General features: G+C 37.6%; 2 protein-coding genes across 7 annotated transcripts in view; one reads left to right on the forward strand and one right to left on the reverse strand.

Annotated features, from left to right (window-relative positions):
• Positions 1-22,864, reverse strand: part of LIPT1 (lipoyltransferase 1) — a 44,975-nt gene that overhangs the window by 17,645 nt on the left and 4,466 nt on the right. The window lies entirely within an intron of this gene.
• Positions 1-22,864, forward strand: part of TSGA10 (testis specific 10) — a 38,650-nt gene that overhangs the window by 12,199 nt on the left and 3,587 nt on the right. For all 4 annotated transcript variants that reach the window (XM_065049878.1, XM_065049876.1, XM_065049877.1 and 1 more), the window contains 10 exons: positions 2,617-2,768; positions 4,188-4,303; positions 9,093-9,247; positions 10,463-10,518; positions 10,748-10,916; positions 13,214-13,324; positions 13,869-14,054; positions 15,342-15,544; positions 16,305-16,409; positions 19,987-20,121. In XM_065049878.1, the coding sequence (XP_064905950.1) occupies positions 2,617-2,768; positions 4,188-4,303; positions 9,093-9,247; positions 10,463-10,518; positions 10,748-10,916; positions 13,214-13,324; positions 13,869-14,054; positions 15,342-15,544; positions 16,305-16,409; positions 19,987-20,121 (1,388 nt within the window). The remainder of the gene's footprint in view (positions 1-2,616; positions 2,769-4,187; positions 4,304-9,092; positions 9,248-10,462; positions 10,519-10,747; positions 10,917-13,213; positions 13,325-13,868; positions 14,055-15,341; positions 15,545-16,304; positions 16,410-19,986; positions 20,122-22,864) is intronic.

Consider the following 22,864-nt stretch of genomic DNA (forward strand, 5'->3'; position numbering starts at 1 on the left):
AATACTGCAGGACCAACCTGTCTGCTTTCTATTGTGGAACAACAGGCTGAGGGCATTTACCAAGACTGTAGCAAGGCTTTTGACACTGTTACTCACAGTGTTCTTGTATCCAGGTTCAGATGTCATGGTCCGGATGGGTGGGCAGCTGGATGGGGAACAATGTGATTGGATGGTCAGTCTTATCAGGTAGCAATTAATGGGTTGTATGTGGCCTGGAAAGTGTTAACATGGAGCACGAAAAGATTTGTTCTGAGGTCCGTCCTCTTTAACATCTTTATTAGTTGCCTGAAGGAGGAAACAGAATGTGTGCTCATAAAGTTTGCAGATTACACCAAATTAGAGAAAACTGTTGATATATTCAAGAGCAGGGCTGTCAGCCACAGTAACCAAGACAGGTAGGAAGAATGGACAATGGGAACCTCATGAAGTCCAAGAAGGATGAATGCCAAGGTCTGAATTTAGGATTGATTAGGTCTGATTTTAGGCATCAATACAAGTTGGGGACCAATGGCTTTGGGAGCAGCTCTGCTGAAAAGGCCCTGGAGGTCCCTGCTGTACAGCAAGCTGTACATAAGCCATGGTGGCAAAGAAGGCCAAGAGTGTACTAGGCTGTGTGAACAGGACACAGGCAGTAGCTCAAGGGAAGTGATTGTCTCCTTTACTGAGCACTTCTTAGACCACATCTGGAATTCCACATCCAGTTTTGCCACCATGGTAGAAGAAAGACATTGCCAAACTGGAGCAAGTTTAATGGAGGGCTCCAAGGATACTCGGGTCTGGAACATTTTCTGTATGAGAGGAGGCTGGTGTAATTGGGCTTGTTTCACCTGGAGCAGAGGTGGCTTAAGGGGGACCTAAGTCCTACGTGCCAGTAGTCATCAAGAAGTCATAAAGATGCTTTTCACAGCAGCGCATGGTGGAAGGATGAACAACAATGGACATTAGTTGAAATGAGAAGGGTTCAAGCTGAATATAAGGAAATACTTACATCCCATGAGGACAGTCAAGCAGTCTTCAGCTTTGGAGATTTTCAGGACTGGACTGGACAAAGCCCTGAGGAACTTGACCTCAGAGCTGGCCCTGCTTTGAGCAGGAGTTTAGAGTAGAGACCTGGAGTCCTTTCCAATGTGAATTATCTTATGATTGCATATTGTTAAAACCTGATGCTCCAAAACCAAATGTAATTGTCCTGTTTTGACAGTTCTTATTTAATATGGTTTAAGTTACTTGTGTGTGCAGTTGTTTGTGAACATATGACCCTAAAATAGAAAATGAAAACATTAATAAAATGAATACAAATTTTAAATATATTTACAGTCCTGGTAAGGCTTGATTTTTAAATAGATTAACATTGATTTCTGTGGTGTATCTTTCTTCTAGATCTTGTGTTTATAAATTCTGGTTCATTTTCTTTCTCTTCCAGCCTTTTAAATCCTACCATGCTTAAAAGCATAGTTCCAAATATTAGAATATTAAACTGACTGTGTCTATGGTGAAGAATAACACTATAGGCTCAAATAGCACAGAGCACTCTGAGCAGTAAATTAACTTTTATCACACACTTGACATGTGATGTGTAGTGAATACTGGGAATAGTCCTCGTTTAGGTACATCATCTTATTTCTTCAGTTCATTTCATACCCTTAGAGGGCTATACATCAATATTCAATTTATGGCACTAGTATTGAAAAAGCTAATGCATACCAAAGGCTTACTGACTTGCTCTTCAGCAGTCTGATCTTGATTATAGTAGCACAGGAATTAGTACTGAAAGAGCTGGTAAAGGAGGAGAGGGATGAGGTGAGAATTTTTTACCTTAAAATAGCTGTTTCAAACAATTTAGAAAGGACAGTTCTTTACATGTTAAGTGTAAAGATTTTAATAATGAAAGGCAGCTTTCTTTAACTGGATATTTCAAACTAACTTTGCTGAAGACTGTGCAAGAGTTTCTGGACCTGTTGTTTGTTCTAGGTCCTGATCTAAAGGTCTCATTGTGGTAACTTTGTCATGTAGTGCTTTATACAAATGCGTTACAGTGAATTCTCTAGCCAGTTGTTGGGTTATCTATAAAACTTAGTAGAGGCCTAAATCCATCATTGGTAGTGCTGTGTCCCGAACTGTGGTTTCTCCCTTCCTAGACTCATAATAAGGTTTTCAGTTATGTTACTTTGCACTGAAAACTGTTCATGCTGATCAATGCTGAACATTTTTGCCCTTGGGCATAATTACCAGCCTAAAATTTATATTAATAAATTAAAATATTCCCAGAGATCTGAAACACAGGAAATTGATTGTCACAGAATCACAGAATGTTAGGGATTGGAAGGGACCTCAAAAGATCATCTAGTCCAATCCCCCACTGGAACAGGAACACCTAAATGACGTTACATCGGAATGCATCCAGGATGACCTTCAACAGAAGTAAAAATCACATTTCAGCTGTTTGACAACTACCTTCAGTAGACCTGGAGTCAGGCCCTGTGTAAATGAAATACTTGGATATTTATCTTCAGTAAAATATTCATACTAAACCCAGAGCAGAACGTGAATTAATAGGAGAAATTATATGTGTAAATAAGGTGCTTTTTGGCATTTAATGTTTAATTTTATTTGTAGTTAGATAGTGAACAGTTGGAACAGATGTCCAAAGTGATGCTAATGAAAGACACCATTAATTCTCTGGAAACTGAGATAAAAAGATTGGCAAGAAGAGCACTGGACTCTGAAACTGAGTTGAACCGACGGGAAGCTGAATATGTTTCACTTAGGTAAGTAAAAGTATATAATTGCATTAGTTTGATAAGTAACATCAGCCTATGTTCATATGTTTTCATAACTGATATATAGCTCAAAGGGAAAGGAATTTATGATAGTTGTTCTTATGAACCACGCTTCTTTTTGGAATTAGATTGTTTTCCTCATTGCTTATTTATATGTAAATGTTCTTGGCTTGTTGATATTATGGTGTGCTGAAAACTATCTTTAGTGAAAAAGTAAAATTCACTCAGAGTTAGGGGCTTTCTATTAGAAACAGCAGGGATTTATGTTGTTAGGATGAATTGTGTATGAATTAATTTTTTTTTCACTTTTTATTGTTGTTTTTATAGAGACAAGCAAATGCATAAACTGATGAGTGTCACACGTAGTTAGTTTCAAACATCCTTTTCTTACTCTTGGAGCCTTTTCATGAGAAGAAATAAAACCGAAGCCTTGCAAAGGGTTTATGGCCTGCTGCTCAACTGGAGTTCCTAACCATGTTCAGAAGCATATAGTGGGACTAAACTCAATTGGAGCTTTTAGGGAAGAAAGCATAGATCAGTGAGTGCAAGATAAAAAAGGATAATTTACTGACTAATTTACTTCATCAAGCATGCGTGAAGTTTGTGCAGAGAGATAAGACAGACTAGATCGCAGACTTAACTAGGCTACAGAGTGAACAGACTACAAGAGAAGATACTGTGGCTTTTTCCTTTTGTATTTCCTTAAATTTCCTTAGGCAAATATTCTCCTAAACCTATGTGTCCTTACAAGTGACTGGTGTAGTCAATGCATGGGTTTTGTAGGTTTATTTGTTAGATTTTGACTGGTGGGAGTGCTGGGTGCTAGCGTGCAATATTGGGCTGGCCCACAATACCTTTCTAAGGACATTGTGGTTTCTAAAGTAACATAAACTCCTCTGCAAATCCAGTCCCAAATTATTGCTGCTCTATAATAAGTTGTCAGATTTATGAATGCTGTAAAAAATAAGTTGTTGAAGATTAGTTGCTGCTACTAAAATGCCTTTTTCTTCCTGCCTTCTCTCAGCCAGGCTGATAGTTCTCTTCAGTTTCAGTTTGAGACTCATTAATATTGCTTACATGCTTTGAATGTATGACGTGGATATAAATTGAAATGGGTCAAGCATTCCAATGTATGCCCTAAGTGATTATTTTTATTTTAATAATTTTTTGATAAGTTCTTACCTTCTTTACATTGTAAAGAATTCTTCTTAATTTTCTGTGATTCTTTGTAGGAGTATTCACACTTTAAAATCTAGAGATTATAATTAATAAAATATCCCAAATAATCTAAAATATACAGAAGAATAATGCTTTTTTGTAACTTCTGCAATTTTAGTGGCATTTCAAAAAGGAAAAAAAATATATGTAAAGTTCTGAATTCTCTTGTTAATGCTTCTTCTTTTCCAGTTTATTGAATGAAAAGACAGAACAAAGTCTTTCAGAGACTCAGCGAAACCTTATTAAGACAGAATATGAAATGCAGCTTACCCAAGAGAAAGTTATTCTTTTAGAAGAAAAAATTGGTGAGTGACAGATACAGATTTGTAATAAAATTCAATAGGTTAATTGTTATATTACCACTTTTTTTCTTTTTTTTTTTTTTTTCCTTATGGGTTGAAAGAAAAAAATGTTGAATGCAAATAAATACACTGTTGGCAGTTTAAACATTTCAAGTGCAAAACATCTGTTTTCTTTCGTTATTAGAAGGTTTTTGCATTTTAGAATTATGCAATTAAAGCTCTTGAAATTAAGTTTTAGTGATATTGCATAGTGTCAACTGAACAATGTGTGTTGGTACCAATGTAGAGTATCCGAGTATTTCAGTTATATTTATGATCCACTAAGGCAGTGGTAGCACCTCTCTGCATCATAAGATGATGATGATGATGATGGAGTCAGGAAAACATCCTTTTTAATATGTATGCTATATTGTAGGTTGCACCTTTTTAATATTATGGGAGTAAAGGAGGTGGATACAGGAATTATTATTCCTGTAGTGCCAAGGGATATGTTCTTACTTCCAAAATTACAACTGTATTGTTTTACAAGTCATATTTTCTGTAGATGCAGTTGATGTAATCTGTTCTCAAATGCAGTGCTGAATTTGTGAAGGGAAAATAAAGCTAAGCTATAGCTAATGGCATCTAATGCTAGAGCTGCCTTACGCTGCTAAAGTCCTTGCGTTTTGTTTTAAGAGTTCTATACCCCAGTACAGTAAAGCAGGAACTTAATGTTTGATAGGCATGTCAGTCTGTGTGTTGTTGCATGCTTTTGATGATTTCCAGGCAATGTGTCCAAATTAGGCATATTTAAGTCTCAAAAAAAAAAAATTCATTACAGCTGAATAGACACTTCTCAGAATTTGGCATCTGAGGTCTCATATCATCTGACTGAAGCAAGTTCCAATCTAGATTCATTAGGATTCTTCATTACTGTAAGGCAAATCCAGTTAAAGAATCTTGAAATTAATGAAGACTGTCTGTATTGTGCTATTATCTTGTCACCACAGGGATAACAGTGGAAAATGCCAAAGGAAAGGAACTGCATTGCAGGTGTGGGGAGAAAATGTTCTGAGAGAACAAAGTTGAGAGGTTTTAACTGCAGCATCAATAAGGAAAGGATACTGAGATCACAGTTTGGATGAGGCACCATAATCCTAGTAAAATAGGTAGAAATGAAGTTAATAAAGAGCCAGGAGAGAAGTGAATGGTAAGGATATTGGCTGGATGAGAATTTGCAATGAAGAGGATTGTTGTCAGAGGAGACTGTAAGTGTGAAACAGTGAGACTGGGAGTCAGTGAATGAAGAAACTGTGTGGATGTGGCAGCAGAGAAAGCTGGGGCAACACAAGAAATCAGAGATACAAAATTAATAAAGTTAGGGGAGGGAGTGAAGAAGGATTAGAGACATCCAGTGAGGATAGCTCGTATAAAGTAGTTAAAAAGACTGGAAAGATTCTTAAAACTGGATAAAACTAGTTCAGAGATTGTGGGTAGGACTTGGAGCTATTGGGCATGCAGAATGTCTAGAACCTATGAGCAGCTACACAAAGAATATTTAGGACTTGGGCAATGAAGTTGAAAGCAGGAGAAAGATTGGAAGCAAAAGGAGATTGAGGTGGAAAATGTGGATTTAGGAATTTGGGAAACTGTAAGACTTGGGACTGACCACGGTGAAGAGAAAGGAAGAGCAGCTAATGATATCTTTCTTCTTGGAGAGGTAGAACTGCAGAAGATAGAAAGTGTGTGTGCCCACTAGAGAACCTTTTCACTTTTGGAGTCTGGAATGGAACTTGGGATTTCAAAGTCTTGAATTACCTTCTTTTGTCAGCAAAATAATGTAAACTTGGCAAAGTGTCTCATTCCAGTACTTGTCTGCAAAGAGAACAGCTGTTTAGTGCCCCAATGGTTTGTCTTCTATGTCATGTGACACATGATGGGAATCTAAATTGTGGTTTTTGTTTTTCACAAAAGTAACTTATTTCGGAGACAGACACCAAGAAGCTGGGAATGCTAGTGTTAAGGTGTCTGTACTACTTAATGAATAAACCCCAGTGTTGGGGTTTTTTTAACTTATGGGTTTGTTTTTAATTACACTATCATGTGGTGTTTTTCTGTAGGATCCTTGCTGCAACTTTTGCACAGTATTGTAGGGAGTAAATCACTGTTGTCTAGTGAAGCAACTTGTCTGTCACATCTTCTCCTTAGCCGAAAATACAGTGAATAAAGCAGGTAATTGCAGAAAGAGAAATAATGCACTATTTAAACTGTTGAATATTATTATGCAGTATTTTATACTATTGATTTCTGCACATCAGAACTTTGGGGTGGTGCACAACCAAACTTTTCAGAATTGCTCACTATTTTATCTGTTTACAGAGTGCCTGATTTGAGACTTTAGTTATTAATTTTCAGAAATGTTGAGCACTCACAGCTGTGGCAGCACTCCATCATTGGTTTTTTGTCATTTAATACTTTCTATCTGGAAAATTTAGGTCACAGTTTGTACATTCAATATAATCAGATAGCATTTTCAATTGATCTTTGTGCAAAATGGTAAAAACACACCCTTGCTTAGAATCGCAGAATAGTTGAGGTTGGAAGGCATCTCTGGAGGCCATCTTGTCCAACCTCCCTTCTGAAGCAGTGCCACCTGTAGCTGGTCGCCTGTGACAGTGTCTAGATGGCTTTTGAATGTCTCCAATAAAGGAGACTCCACAGCCTCCCTGGGCAACCTGTGCCAGTGCTGGGTCACCCTCACAGTAAAAAAAAAAGTGCTTCCTGATCTTCAAGGAAACCTTCTGTGCTTTAGTTTGTGCCCATTGTCTCTGGTCCTGTCACTGGGCACTACTGAAATGAGCCTGGCTCTGTGCTTTTTGCATCCTCCCTTCAGGTATTTATATACAATTACAAAGCCCTCCGAGCCTTCTCACAGCTGAACAATCCCAGCTCTCATCTTTTCCTGATAGGAGAGGTGCTCCGGTCCCTCAGTCATCTTCATGGACCTTTGCTGGACTCTCTCCAGTATGTCAGTGTCTCTTGTACTGAGGAGCCCAGAACTGGGCCCAGCACTCCAGGTGTGTCTCACCAGAGCTCAGTACAAGGGAAGGATCACCTCCCTTGGACCAGCTGTTAATACTTTCCTTAATGCAGCCCAGTGTTTTACACAGCAAGGGCACATTAGTGGCTCATGTTCAATGTGATGTCCACCAGAACCTCAGCTTTCCTGTCAAGCTGCTTTCCAACTTGTGTAATGGTGCCTGGAATTGTTTGTCCCCAGGTGCAGGACTTTGTGCTTCCCTTTGTTGAACTTTGTGAGGTTCCAGTCTGCCCCTTTCTCCAGCCTGTCAAGGTCCCTCTGGATGGCAGCACAGCCCTCTGGTGTATCAGCTACTCTTCACAGGTTTGCATTATCAGGAAAATTCATGGTGATACAGTCTGCCCCATCATCCAGATCATCAATGAAGCCATAAACCAGGACTGGACTTTGTATTAACCCCTGGGGCACACCACTAGTTACCAGCCTCCGCCTAGACTTTGTTCCATTGATCACCACTCTCTGAGCCTGGCTGGTCAGCCAGTTTTCAATCCACCTTGCTGCTCATCCGGCCCTATGTCAACAGTTCATCTGTGAGTATCTTATGGGAGTGTTAGAGGCCTTACTGAACTCAAGATAGACAACATCCACTGTTCTTCCCTCATCTGCCAGGCCAGTCATTTCATCATAGAAGTTTGTCACGTCGGTCAAGCATGACTTCCCCTGGGTAAAGCCATGCTGACTGCTACTGATTACTTTCTTGTCTTTAACGTGCCTGGCAATGATTTAGAGGATTAGTTGCTCCATCAGAGTTTTCTTTAGAGCCAGGTTTGAACGCTGCCTTAGCAGGTTCCAGAACCATGCATACAAAAATATGGAGTGGAAATTTAAGCACCTTTCATCTTGTGTTTTGAAATAGAGAGAAGTTCTGTGGAAAAAAAAAAGAATGTGAATATATGCTATGATGTCCCTGAAAGACTGAGCTGCAGACCATTTTACTTTGGATGTTTTATCTCCTGGAAGTGGTTAATAAGTATCATTCAATTATCCCAATTACACTGATATTTAAGGAGTAATTTGCAGCCTGCATGGTTTTTATGAGATCTAAGGTTCACTGTAACAAGGGTTTCTGTGTTTCTCCTCTCTGAATACAATGCAGGCAGATCATAAAAGGATTAATTCTCTGACCATTTAAAGGTAAATGTAGTATATAACACTTTGCTAGCTAAATGAAGATAGGGAGAGACATCTTTTAGAATTTCATTTTGTAGTGAGCAGATTTGTTTTTTTCATTATTACCTTTGTAATTTTTAAGTGGTGTTGAATTCTATAAATGCATTACTCTTACTTTTGCATAAAGGTCATTTAAATAGATTTTAAAAGGATTTCAGAAAAACTGGCTAATACCAGGATATCTATCTTTTATTTCATCAGTCATTACCCACTGTAGTCTAGATATTACTTCTGTGCATTGCACTTCTGTTTAAGCCTTTATTGTTGTAATACCTGATAAAGTTATTTTTTAATGATCTAAACATTTGCTGTTTAAAGATAGATTTGGTTTGAGCCAAGTAATTTAATACGTTGATCTAAGGAAGAATGCAGTTCTATAAGTATTAGTTGGATTATTTATATGTCTTGAAAAGGTACATGCTTCAGTGTTGTCTTGAAGGGAAGCTTTTGTCATGTTCTTTTATGCTTTAGAGGTGTATCAAAATAATTTTTATTTCAGATAGGTTGAATTAATAAAAATGAGACCTTTCTGCTTGTGTCCAGATAACTTTTCAAGACAAAGTCTTCTACAAAAAGAGGAGATCTGTGCTTTGAAAGAAACAATTGCACAACTTGATAAAGAGAAGGCAACTTTGCAAGACTGTGTGGAAGAAGGAAGAGAGAAGATTGCTACTTTTGAGGAAAGCCTGGCAATTAAAGTATGTTTTAACATGTAAATAGTCACAAAAGATAAACAGGGAAAGGATCTCTTGGGTCATCACATTTATCTTATATGGTATCTGCAACAGTGCTCAGTGCTCACCTAGTTCTGCTTCAGTTTCAGGGCGACAATAAAACTCATGTTGACTTCAACAGCAGCAGGTTTGAGCAGTGTTGAGCATCTCATGTTTGATGTTTTGTATGGTTTATACTTATCAAGAGAGGAGACTTTAAGTACTTTATTGATGCAGAGAAAAGTAAATTAGCCAATAAAATATTTTTTTTATAATAAAATTTTCCTAAATTCTTCATTGGGGTCCCCTGATGTTAGACATGCAGGGTGCCAAAAATATTGCCTTTGTTGTCATTGAAGAAGCATCTGAAATATATTCTTTTCACCGTAAGGTACTAGTTTACTTATGAAAATGTCATCAGTTTATTGCACAGTATGATTTCAAACTATATAATGAAGCTGCTTAGTTCTTAGTTCTGAACCATTGTTTTCCACTTCAGCTTAAGTCATCTGGATATTGATTTAGGATAAACCGAAGAAGGTACTTTTTAAATGTTGTGATTGCTATCCCAAGAAGTTGAACTCATTTTAACAAAATCTTAAAGAAAAGATGTTGCAGGACTGGCTATAATCATCTTGCCATAAGCACTGACTTTGCATTTTAAAAACTGTAAACTGTAAAATGGTATCCAGTTTAGAGTCTCCAGTGGAACACATTTCCTTAGCCTGTCTTTGCTTCATTTAATATCTGGATCCAAAGACAAGGGAGTGAAGTAATATACTTTGCACTACCTTCTTTTTGAATTGTAGTGATGGAATTCTTGTTTTATCAGTTACAAACTACCAGGCTCTGGTACTTCATTCATTGTAGAAAAGCTGTGATAACTTCTCTAATAGATAGAAGACATCATTTAGTTTTGGGAATGTGAGCCAAATGCTACCTTTAGAACCACAAATATTACAAAGGTTAATTAAAGCTATTATATTCTGCAGAAGATATAAATATTTGTTCCTTTATTTGCCAAATTAGATTATCAGAATTTTCAGCTTTGAACAGTACATGATGGAACTTGGAAAATCACAATCCATTTTTCATTAAATAGTTAAATTAACCAGCTAGCTGAATAAAAGGATTTTTTTTTTCCCATTTGTACTGAGGAATGGTGAGAAGTTTCTTTTAATTTTCTATTTTTTTTTCAAGGAGAAAATAATTTCAGATTTGAAGATTCTGATTACTGAGTTGGAGCATTCTACAAAGTAAGGATAAGATGTTAAGATAATTATTCAGTTTTGATTAATTTATAACATTAACTCAAAAATTGAATCATAGGATATGCTACTGTATAATTTTTTTAAAACCTCTATTAAATATTGAAATATTACAGATTTGTTTCGTGACTTGCAAACTTAACCACTAGAAAAGCTATAATTTGTCTTAGGTTGAGCGGTATTTTCATACCTGAAGTATTTATTGTTTGCTGCGTAGAAAATCTGCTGAAGCACTCTGTATCTGTGAGAAAGATATCACCAGTTTGCATCAACAGCTACAAGAAACCAACAAAGAACTTGCAGAGACTAACAAGAACAGAGAATCATTAGCTCAGGAGAATGACAGGTTACAAGAGCATCTTTGTAATATTAAGCAAGAAAATCAGGTATATTTGTACAGAGAACCTTTGAATAAAAAGGAAAATTGTGTATTTTTCAAGTAGTGCATAGAATTGTTTGGTCCTCATCTGAAGTAAATCTGCAAACTAGTTTTTCAGCTCATTTTTCAAACTCTGATTTCTTCCTTATTGCTGAGCTCGCATTTATAAAAAGGACCAGCTATTCATATGTAATGCTTTGCGTGTTTATCTTGAAGAAGAGCTAATTAATGTTTTCTCTTTTTTTCTGATATTCTTGTAAAAACACTGTAGCAGTTATAAGTATTGCTTATATGGAAAAGTGCTATAAAGGAGGCAGTGAGTATTTCTTACATTGTGCTGTGACTGGCCCAGAGCACTTAGAAGCTTATGAATTTGACTTGCTAATAATTTAACACAGTACACATTTTAGTAAGGTTCAAAACTTTATTAATAGTATTGCATGTATTTACATTCCCTTAAAGCAGCTTTTGGATAAAAATGCTGGCAATATTTGGTTATAATACAGGATTACATAATCTACTGTGTTATTTATCTGCGTGCTAATGAAAGTAGTTAAAATACTTAAAACTTAAGTCTTTTCTTATGCATACATGACGTTCATGCATCAAAGTATTTTCTAAGCAGTTAGAAATTAAGCTTAATATCTGTAGTAGTTCATCACTGTGTAATGTTCTGATTTTCCTCTGTTTTGTCAAACTTCTTGCCACAGTTTAGAATTCTGATACTTGCTCTTTCTTCTCTGCACTTATTCTACTGCTTAGGATATCTTTGTCTTTGAAAATACTTGCTGCTCGCCTCACTTTCTTTTTCTCTAAAAGTGCTACCCAGTTTTGAAGGAGATTAACTTCACCTGATTTTAGCTATATAAAAGTTTTAAGTTAGTAAAGCTTATTTTTAAGTGAAGAAAAGCCCTTCAGAAGGAGATTCATCCCATCTCAGTTTTTAAAGTGATTCATTTTACATGTCTCTCTCTTCATTATAAAGTATAGCTAACTAGTTCAGATCAGATGCCTAATTCTGTGCTGCAAAAATTAGGTGAGACAACTCCCATGCTAAATAACTCTTCTCTTAAGCACATTAATCTTTCTCTTTAGCACCTTCCTTGAGCATGCTAGAAAAGTCGAGGTCTTGGTAGCTTTAACCACCAAAGGTAGGCAGTGAGTGTCACTACAAACATGGATTGCTCAAAGAGATTATTCCAGGTAATCCCTGTTCTTTATCTTCTCTCAGAATCACAGTTGATACAGATGTGGTCAGGTGGGGCAAGGCAGCCTCCTGTTGCTTCTGGCTACCTTGGAAAGCTTCATGGTTTCCTTTGCAATGCCTGGATACTTGTAGAACCAGTTAGAAACAAAAGGACTTAGCCTCACAGGATCAACTACTTTTTAATGGGCTTGCCTCTGTAATACATAATGTTTCCTCTAGGTTCTTCCATTAATTTAGGTGACATCCAAAGTATTTAAAGTAGCATTGCTTTTTCTTTGGTTCAGCCTATTGAAAAAGTTCAGACTCTGCTTTTGCCAAGAAAGGTTGGACCACGTGATCTGAGTGGTCCCTTCTAACCTGGTTTTCTATAATTCTATGATTGAACCTTTCTCAGCACTTCACAGCCTTTTCGCAATATGAGTTTCTCCATAGCCTACTTCCCTCCCACCCCCCACTCACCACCCTGTTTCTTCCCCCCCGCCCCCCATGTACTGGTTCTTGCAGATGAGTGTTCTCACAGGAATTTTGTAAGAAAGGAAGAGTTTCTGAAGAGGGCAGTTCAAGACAGCCTTTCTGCAGGGTTTTTTCTTCACTCTGTTCTGTTTCTCAAGCAATATTTGTCAGAACTGTGTGCATTCTCTTAATACTTGTGCCTTTATTTCTTCTGATTAGGAGATAACCACTTAATTAGTTAATTCTATTTTTATCTGTCTTCTTTTTCAAACGTGAGCTTTTAAGAGACTGTGACATGCAAAAAAGAGGGAACTGACTCCCAGCCCTGCTTCTTAAATGGGGCAGGCTATTTTGTTATGGCCACCTAACTGCTATATAAAGTCTGCTAAAAGTCTTTTTCTTCTTAACTGCTATGTTCTTTTATTAACACTTTTCTTAGTTTTTAGAAGATTTAGCATTATTTGTAAATCAAAGAATGTAAATATTTTTGACATATGCAAAATTTCATTTATAGAAATATATATGGTTTAGATTTAAATAATTACTTAATAGAGCCATAGATGCTAGATACACACTAATTCTATTTTTTTGGTAAAGGTACAAACAGTATACTTTAACCTTATGGAACAAATATTTCTTCATAGGTACTATATAAAAAACTAGCAAAGTACCAGAATGAGCTTGATGATGTGAAGTTGAAAGCACAGGATTCAAACACAGATATTGTCAGGCTGAAGGGTATACTGAAGTCTAAAGTGAGTATATGGAGTAAACGTGTTTTAAAAAAAGCTGTTGTTTTAATAAAAAATGAAATTTCAACTACGTTTCCATGGAAGAATTTGCCTTCTGGCTAAAACTTATTTGTTTTCTACTAACATGTTTTTAATAGTTTGAACACATTTTCTTAACTGTTTTTGCAGTACACAGTTAAGGAAGTATATTACACTGTGTGTTTATTAAACGTAAGAATTCAGACAGTGAATAGTACAGAGACTTGGGACTCTTTTGACTTTATTACCATACAGGATTAATAGTAAAAAAAATATTTCTGCGATATATTGCTATACCTAATACTTGAAATGTTAATTTAGCCATTTTTAACAGATGTCTCGTGAGCATTAAAATGTGCCCATCTTGAAGAAAACACTGGTTCCTGAGAAGTCTCTCAATAGTTTGGCTAAATGGCAGTTTTCGATGGAAAGAGAACATCCACTGCCATGTCATACATGTAGATGTATAGATATCCCTATTTTGTGAAGCTTACTGTAAGTTATTAAACAAACAAGCTTTATGTCTTAGGAGAGAGAGAACTGCGAGCTTTTGGAGAACTATCATAAAGCCTGTGAACAAAGAGAAAGTTGGGAAGAGAAATGGCAGCGAGCAGAAACAGATTGTAGCTCTGTCAGAATGGCACTGATCAGTGCGGAGTCTGAGAAGCAATGGTTGAAAGAGAAAATAGAGACTCTTGAAACCGAGATGGAGCAAGTAAGTTGAAATCGTTCTTTCCATAGTTCACCCTTGAAATAGTCTGGTAGTATTATCATAGAATCATAGAATCAAGAGACCCTCAGGATCATCGAGTCCAGGCATAACCTCACTCTAGCACTAAACCATGTCCCTAAAAACCTCATATAAACCCCTTTTAAACACCTTCAGAGATGGTGACTCCACCACTTCCCTGGGCAGCCTGTTCCAATGCCTGACAACCCTTTCCGTGAATAATTTTTTCCTAATATCCAATCTAAGCCTCCCCTGGTGCAACTTGAGGCCATTTCCTCTTGTCTTATCACTTGCTACTTGGGAGAAGAAACCAAGCCTGTAGCTGATTAAAATGATGCTTAATGCCACTTTTGATATTTTAGAGGTGTTTGCTAAAATGAACGGTATGGAGTTTGAGTTTATTTAATAACATTACTAGAATTCCATTGGTCACACTTGGAAAAAAATATTTTAAAATAATAGCATATTTCAAGGAAAAAAAGTTACAAAATGCTCTCATGTTTGGAATGACTGAAGTCATAATGTCACGTGCAACTCCACAGCATACCTGAAACATACCTAGAGCTTTGTCACCTGTTATATTCCTGTCTCTGCTTTTCTTGCTTCCAGCTTTACAACCTTTTTTCCACCGCTTTAGGTGTCCCAAAGATCTTCCCACTTCAAAATCTCAGGAACTTGAAGTGAAATGCACAGCATGGCTTTGGAAATACGTTGTGAACATATAAATTATCTTCTGGTTTGGGGTTGTTATTATATTTGTTGTAGATCATCTCTGCTTCCCAAATATCACATAGGCTACTGAGGGCTACCTGTGCTTGTTACATACTCAAAAGGAACTAGGCTGCTGCTGTTCAGAAAGTGGGGGAGAACTTAACAGTGGCAAAACAGGAAGATTGTGTGCTCCTTTAAGTAAAGTAAGTGTAATCTCACACTGCTGGAGGTGCAGATATTGGTTTGTTATACCAGGTGTCATTTCCTGCATGTAAGTGATTAATCAGTAGTTTCTTGCCTCAACAAAATGTAGACCTTCCCTCCTTTAATGATTCTGTCTACAGTCTGTATCCATTGATCCGTGTATTTAAAAGAATTTTGTTATTTCTATCAAGTACATTTGTATGCTGATATATACATTGGGTGAATTTATAAATCTGACACAAGATTTTGACTTCATCCATTTTAGAGTGAGAGAGAATTTTGGTCATTAATCCCAGACTCTTTTTTAAAAAAGAGGTTGCCATAATAGATAGATAAAACTTTAAAATCTTTTTTTAGCTGCAGAGCAAGTGTGTGTCATCCCATTGTGAAATAGAGCTGCTGAGAAAGCAACTGGGAAATGAAAGAGCAACTTTGAAACACCTGGAATCTTTGCTTGTGTCCAGTCATGATAAAGGATTTCAGGCACAAAGAGCAAAGCAAGAAAAAGACACTGAAATACAGCTTCTCAAGGAACAGCTTTCTTTAGCAGAACATAAACTGTGAGTAAATGGCCAGGAAAATATTGCAGGTTTTTTCATTCTTCGCAAGTGTATATACATACAGATGGTTTTATATCTAGCTGCATTTTCAAATGGCTCAAGTACCTTGGTTGCTTTAACAGCAGAAGATACTAAAACTTGCTTCTGATTCCTCAGCTATACCCTGATAGACTTTTCTGTGTAGTGTTATATTTTACTCCAAAGAAAATGTTCTTCATCTCAATTGCATGGTATAGCTGCCCTTTTAATTTTGGATAATTGTATTTTGTAACATACTCAGAGGATTATAGTTTCTGTCTCACAGAATCACAGTATGTTCGGGATTGGAAGGGAGCTCAAAAGATCATCTAGTCCAATCCCCCTGCTGGAGGAGGAACACCTAGATGAGGTTACACAGGAAGGCGTCCAGGCGGGTTTTGAATCTCTCCAGAGTAGGAGACTCCAAAACCTCCCTGGGCAGCCTGTTCCAGTGTCTGTTACCCTCACTGAGAAGAAGTTTCTTCTCAAATTTAAGTGGAACCTTTTGTGTTCCAGTTTGAACCCATTACCTCTTGTCCTATCATTGGTTGTCACTGAGAAGAGCCTGGCTCCATCCTAGTGACACTCACCCTTTATATATGAACATTTTATAAAACATTAATGAGGTCAGCCCTCAGTCTCCTCTTCTCCAAGCTAAAGAGACCCAGCTGCATCAGCCTTTCCTCATAAGAGAGATGCTCCACTTCCTTAATTATCTAATTAAAATGTATGGACTTTACAGTGCTGTGCAGAGTCAAGATTTTACTCAGCTCAGAAACAGAGCAGCTCAGCTAGAGTCAGAACTGGCTATCACCAAAAGACAGCTGGAGACTGAGCGCTTTGAAAGGCAAGTACATGTTTTTGTATTATGCTTCCTGCATCTAGTTGGTGTGAATGCAAAATAGTACCAAGACTTAGACTCATTAGTAGGATAAACAGCAAAGTTTTGGTTTGCGCCACTCTACATCTCCTGTGTGTTCAGGAGCTATTCATGTCACTGAATTCAGTCTGTGTAGCTGTTACACATGCTAAGTTAGCTGTCTAGATTCCCTTTATACCACATGGAACAATACAGTGAGATAAACTGCCCTCTGGAGTTGCCTGTTCTAGGATGAGATGGATCACTTTCCTGAAGATGCTTGTCCGTCTTTGCTTATTTATAGGGATACCTGTTTTGATGTATAGTGAGAATCCAGGTTGTAAAAGAGATGGCGAAAAGAAGCAGAGCGATGCAACTATAGCACAGGTTTAAGAATCAGATGTCTTGTTTAATTGTAGCAAATTACTTTGATACTCTGTGCTCTCATAGGTTTTGGAGGGGGCATCTTTATACCTGGTGTTAGGTCTTTTAAAGATGGATTTCTTGAATGTCTCAGTGTAAGTTACAATTTCAAATTGGATTATCCTTTATTCTTAAGTCATGGCAAAAACTGCTGAACTTTTGTGTTAGGTACACAAATTCATTTAAAAGGTGGCATCATTTGTGCTTCTTCGGCTGCATAGAAAGAGCCAGACTGCGTGCTAATATGGGATTACCTTTATTTTAAAATAAACTCTCTCTTCTTTAGACTGTTGTTTCTCTGCTCCCACTGTGTGAATGCATCCATTTCATGGTCTATGGGTGCTCCCTGGTAGCGACTGCAAGTGTTCTTGAAGTGTTCATTGGCAGAAGGTTGAATCAGCCTCCTTACTTAATCTCTTCTCCTAGTTAAGGATAATTTGTTACTCATGTGGTTGTTTATAATTGCAACAATATCAACACTTACTTTACAGTTGGTTAGCAAAACAAATATTAGAATGAGCCTATGCTGAGGCAAAGATTGCCAGTTTTCATTCTTGAGAAGAATTTCTCTTCTGCTTCAAGAGAATTACAAACATAATTATCTAAATTGTTTTGGAAAGCAGCATGCAGTCTGTAAGTCAGTTGCAAAAACAATATGCAGAAATATTAGATAGCAAAAACTGAAATGTTCTTATAAAAATCTGAGGCTGATATTAGATTTAGCTGTCTGAAAGGCTAGAGCTTTTTTCTTTTTTTTTTTGGCTTTTTAATAAAGTCAAAACAGTGTCCCTTCAATGTCCAACAAAGGTTACAAGAATTTACTTTTCTGTTTTTACTCAGAAATTCCTGCTTTACAAGAGCAGACATCTGTCTTCCTTGCAGGGAAAGGGATTCAAGCTCCAGGTTGGCTTCTTACAGCCAATCTATTTTTCTGGTGCTGGCAAGTGAAAACCAGAAAATCAGCCAGAGAAGAAAAATACTATAATTAAAGTCAGTATCGAGATAGTATATAATGGAAGTAGCAGATCTCAATACTGGCCGGTTTTTGTTGTTGTCGATTTAAACAAGTGGGTAGATGATATCCTTGTAACACTGACTTAGCTAGTCATATTGATTTACTGCCTTGGTGCAGAATGAAATAATGCCTGAAATTAGGAGGTGGAAGTGCTAACACTGTCAGGCCTTGAATAAGCACCAACACAGTGATACCAGGAGGCTTGATTCATCTGTCTGGGTTTTTCTGTACCAGTCACCTCCCCATGGCTTCCATCCTCCTGACTGCAAAAGCAGTTTGGACTCTTGTGGGACAACAGGTTTGATATACTGCCCTATTGTGGCTCCAGTGACCAAGCACAGGAACTGACTGTCAGATACCCCTGGACAACCCCAAGCCCATGACTTGCATATCTTTTTATTGCTTTTTATTTCTTGACCCTCCTTTTTGCTGCCTTTGTACCTCTCCCTGCCCCAGTTTCCTACCAAATAAAAAACGTGCCCATGGTTGCTTTTCCCCACTGGTCACAGTTTTGCTACATTTGTACCTAAATTCAGTATTATACAGCAGGATATTACCTGTGAGAGCTGCAAGCATATGCGCTCTTGACTTCTCACCATTGTCAGCACCATCTTGACCATTAAAGCCAGTACGGCATTGAATCATAGAACCACAGAGTAGTTTGGGTTGGAAGGGACCTTCAACGGTCATCCAGTCCAAGCCCCTGCAATGTGCAGGGACATCTGCAACTAGATCAGGTTGCTCAGAGCCCCGTCCAGCCTGGCCTGGAATGTCTCCAGGGATGGGGCATCTCCCACCTCTCTGGGCAACCTGGGCCAGTGTTTCACCACCCTCATTGTAAAAAATTTCTTCCTCATGTCTGGCCTGAATCTGCCCTCCTTTAGTTTAAAACCATCACCCCTCGTCCTGTTGTAACAGGCCCTGCTAAAAAGTCTGTTCCCAGCATGTGCATAGTAAAGCCCTTAAAAGCAATAATGCTAGTAAGACTGGCAGTCAGTGTAGGCAAGTCTGGTTCCATAGTCTTTACAGAGCATCTGATGCCTCCCCAGGCACAAGACTGTGAGATGTTGGTAGCTGGGTGGAAGACTCTTCCTGTCTCACAGGGCTCCTGCTGCTAGAGTGAGCCCTTTTCTTGCCTTTAGATTCAGCTCCATGAGCTGGTGCTGGATCTGATCCCTCTCCTGCAAGTTTGGGTGATCTGCTCCAGGGGGCCGCTCCATAGGGAAGTCTGTGGTAATGGCAAAGCCACACTGGAGTCAGTTTCAGTTCAATGCCATAGAGGCAGTCCTGGTTATACCTTTATTTACAAGGTTTTGGACAACATGCAGTCCCTTCTTCCAGCCTGGGTCAATGCTATCCTCCCAATATACCCATTCATTTATAAAGAACCATTGTCCAGGTTTTACTGGGGTTCTACACTGAAACGCAGGGGTTGTTGTAGCCACTCTTCCTAGTAGTTTCCCAGTCCAATCCAGACTAGATTCTCTTTATGTAAACGATTAGCAGCCTGAAACCAGGATCCCACATGAGTACGTACCTCCAAAATATTCCAAATCTCATGTATTCCTCCCTGTACACCCAGATGCAGGAGTCACAGATTGATCTGGTATCCAGCCCCCACCTCCTGCAGTCAAAATGACTAAACTACCATTTTTTTTTACAACTTTCCTACTGGGGTGTCCTGCATCTCTTGAATATCCACCAGCTCCAGAGCACTTTAGGTAGACTCTAGCAGCACAAGAATACCGCAAGCAACACTGTTCTTACGTTAATATCATTGCTGATTTTAGTGACTGTCCTTATGTTGCAGACTTATGAATAACCTTAAAATTAGGCTCTTGCTGGAGTTTTCATAATTTTTAGAGCTTAACCAGCAGTAACCATGACTAGCTTCTGTCTTGTAGGGAAAAGAGAGACAATGAATATGTAGAACTAAACCTGAGTAAGGGAGTAATACAGAGAGAGTCACAAATTCTTTCAGAGAGTATATGATGAACACATCTCCTTTTAAAGTGAAATAAAATTTAAAACCTGACAATCTCAAATAGAAAAAAAGTTATGACTGTGAGATAATGTTGATGATTTTTGAAAAGTTATTTGTCTCACTGTAAAATAATGTTTATTTAGGGAACGTGCCATACAGGAGCTTCGACGCCAGAATCATGCAGTCTCATATCAGTTAGGCTCTACATTAAGAACATCATCACCTGACCATTCCCATTATCAACCTCCTGATTGGTCTCTGGACTTGTCCCAGGAAGGGTAAGTGCTTCAACAACACTTAAGTTCCAAACACTGAAGAGGGGTAATAAAAAAATACTGAACTGTGATATTTCTTGTTGAAATATTTACTGAATTTTATGGAATTACATTGCTCCAAGAAAAGTTACAAGAAGATTCAGGACAACAATCTTTCGATGATACTCCTTTTATTTTTTTTTTTATTGAGCTGCAGCAAAACTATGTGGTTAAGAGCAACTACTTGCACCAGGATGCTATAGTCATAAATTCTTAAAACAATAATAGAAATAATGCTACAGGAAATCTCTACTTGACTTGCCACCATTTTGTGCAGGTGTAGATGTAAATATTCTTTTCTACATAAAAGCTCTTAACTATTCAGCCCTTCTTCTTCTAGTAGTTTTCAGAATAGCTTTTACTCTCTATATGTGCATTTTTTACAAGATACAAATGCATTCTACAAGTCTTCAAATACTTGTAACCCTGAGGAGGGACAAGCCCAGCTTTCCTTTTAACCATCAGTGAAATGGAGCCTCCACAATACGCAGCTGGTCCCCTGTCAGTTTAGTCTCAGATTAGGTTCATGTTCCATGCCTGTATGCTTTTGCACCACATTTTTTGGTAGATTGATGGCAACATGCATTTAAAAAAATTGCCAGTTGAGGAGGAAAAGTTTTAATTCATGACTTGCAGGAAATAATTTCTGCTTTTGAGATGGTTATGTTAATACTTCGTTAACTGAGATTATTACCTTTGGCAGTTGATTAATCTTTGTTATCCAAGGCTCCTATAAATACACAGGTCCCAAGAATACCAGACAAGTTTCCTTGGGTTAGTGAGCTGGTTCTGGTACCCTTAGTAGGAAAACACAGCTGTGCAAGACTGATTTTGTAGCTATTGCCTGTCCTTGATAGCAACTACAGAGAATCTTAATTCTTCTCACAGAACCACATCTACTCCTCCTTAGTCGGCGAACAGCATAGCTCTTAACATTTTTTCAAATAAGCATTGTATCATTTTGCATGGTATAATTTACTTTTAATTACCATAACACGTTCTTCTATTTTTGATACCATATAAAAAGCGGTATAAATCCATGTAGTTGCTGCACTGATACTAACGATCATGGTGCTTTTTCTAGTTGTATTACTCCCTTTTCAAGGCTATAGAATTCCTTTCTAATTAGTAAACGTCTGACTAAATACCAAATCAAGACTAATCTTCTACAAACTAGATTATGAATTCAACTCTGTTCTTGTTTGCCTTTTTTTGTTTGTTTTTGTTTTGTCCTGACTGGCCTTATGTGGCATAATATGCTTTTGCATATTATTAGGGAACAATGAGTTCAAGGAAGGACTAAAAGTGAAATGTGTGAGCCAGGTATAAATACTTCACTTAAAATCATCAGCTGGTTTAAACTAAATCTTTCTCAATTAAATCAATGTGTCTTTTGTGTGCAAATGAACTCATTTTTTTTTCTGCTTAATTATTTTCTGGTTTTGACTGCTCAAGATACTAATATAATTCCTAAGTTTTTTCCTCATCCAGCTCTTTGTTATACTTTTTTGGCTAAGTGGTAAAGAACTAGCGTTGCTTCAGACTTACTTACTGACTTATTTAAACTACACGGTTTGGAATTGTTTTCATTAAAAAGCCTGTGCAATAAAAACTGAAACTTTGGCAGTCCGTGCTATGTTTTAAAAGCTTAGCTGGAAAGAATTTATCAGGTTTGTGTAGTTTAGTGATACAGTGTTGAACACCATAGCCTGTTTGATAAGGCTCTCCTGAGATAGAGCAGAGATCTGAATCTGGGTCAGTCTGCTTTGTGTGATTTGCGTTTGATTTACCTATGTCTGGGTAAGTGCTGCAAGGTCCAGAATACTAAAGTTCTTGATAAATTTTATATCAAGAACTCTGAGTCTGTATCAAGAAAAAGACAGAATAGTAAAAATGTCTGAAATATTTATGAATGATTAAATCATTTCCCAACCAGCTAACTCTAGAAAGATTCAGAAAAATTCATTGAGACCAGAACAAAAGAACAAACAATGTAAAATATGGCCTGAGAGTAAAAGCAAGAATATTAATGCACATATTTGAGTGTAATCATCAGCAGAATCACAGAATTGAGACTTTAAATATATATATATATATATATATATATATATATATATATATGGGGAATTGATGAAACATGATCTACTTGTATGTTCCTGATGGATTTCAAGCAGAATACCAGCAGAAATACTCCTCCAGGAGGTGACATTTCATTTTTCAATTGCTTGCAGACAGGTTACAAGGGACTGAAAAATATACTGTAGAAGCAACAACTCATTGTTAGAGAGGCTTCTGGCACAGCTGATGTCCGACTCTGCAGTATGTGAAGCGTTAATGAGAGAACAGGGCTGGAACCACCATGAACAGCCTTCTTGCTCCCCAGTGTCTTGGTGCTGCTTTAGCTGACAGACAGTGGTGGGAGATGAGGCAGACAGCCACCTTCTTATTTTATTGAGAACATGATATCAGAAGCAAATTGGACAGTAACTTTTTCTTATTCTTCCATCTTTCTCTCCATCTTTATTGCACCGGACTCCTTGTTTCAGTGAAAAGCATGTGCCTTGTACTTTGTCTTGCAGACTTAGTGGGAAGGACCTTTTCTGTCTGATTTTCTAAAGTGATAGGAGTCCAAAGCTTGCTTTTCATTTCAAGGAGCATTACAACACTTTCGAACAACAAAATCTAATCCTTCAAATGATACGGATTG

Source organism: Columba livia, chromosome 1, assembly GCF_036013475.1.
Source record: "Columba livia isolate bColLiv1 breed racing homer chromosome 1, bColLiv1.pat.W.v2, whole genome shotgun sequence".
Classification (NCBI taxonomy): Eukaryota; Metazoa; Chordata; class Aves; order Columbiformes; family Columbidae; genus Columba; species Columba livia.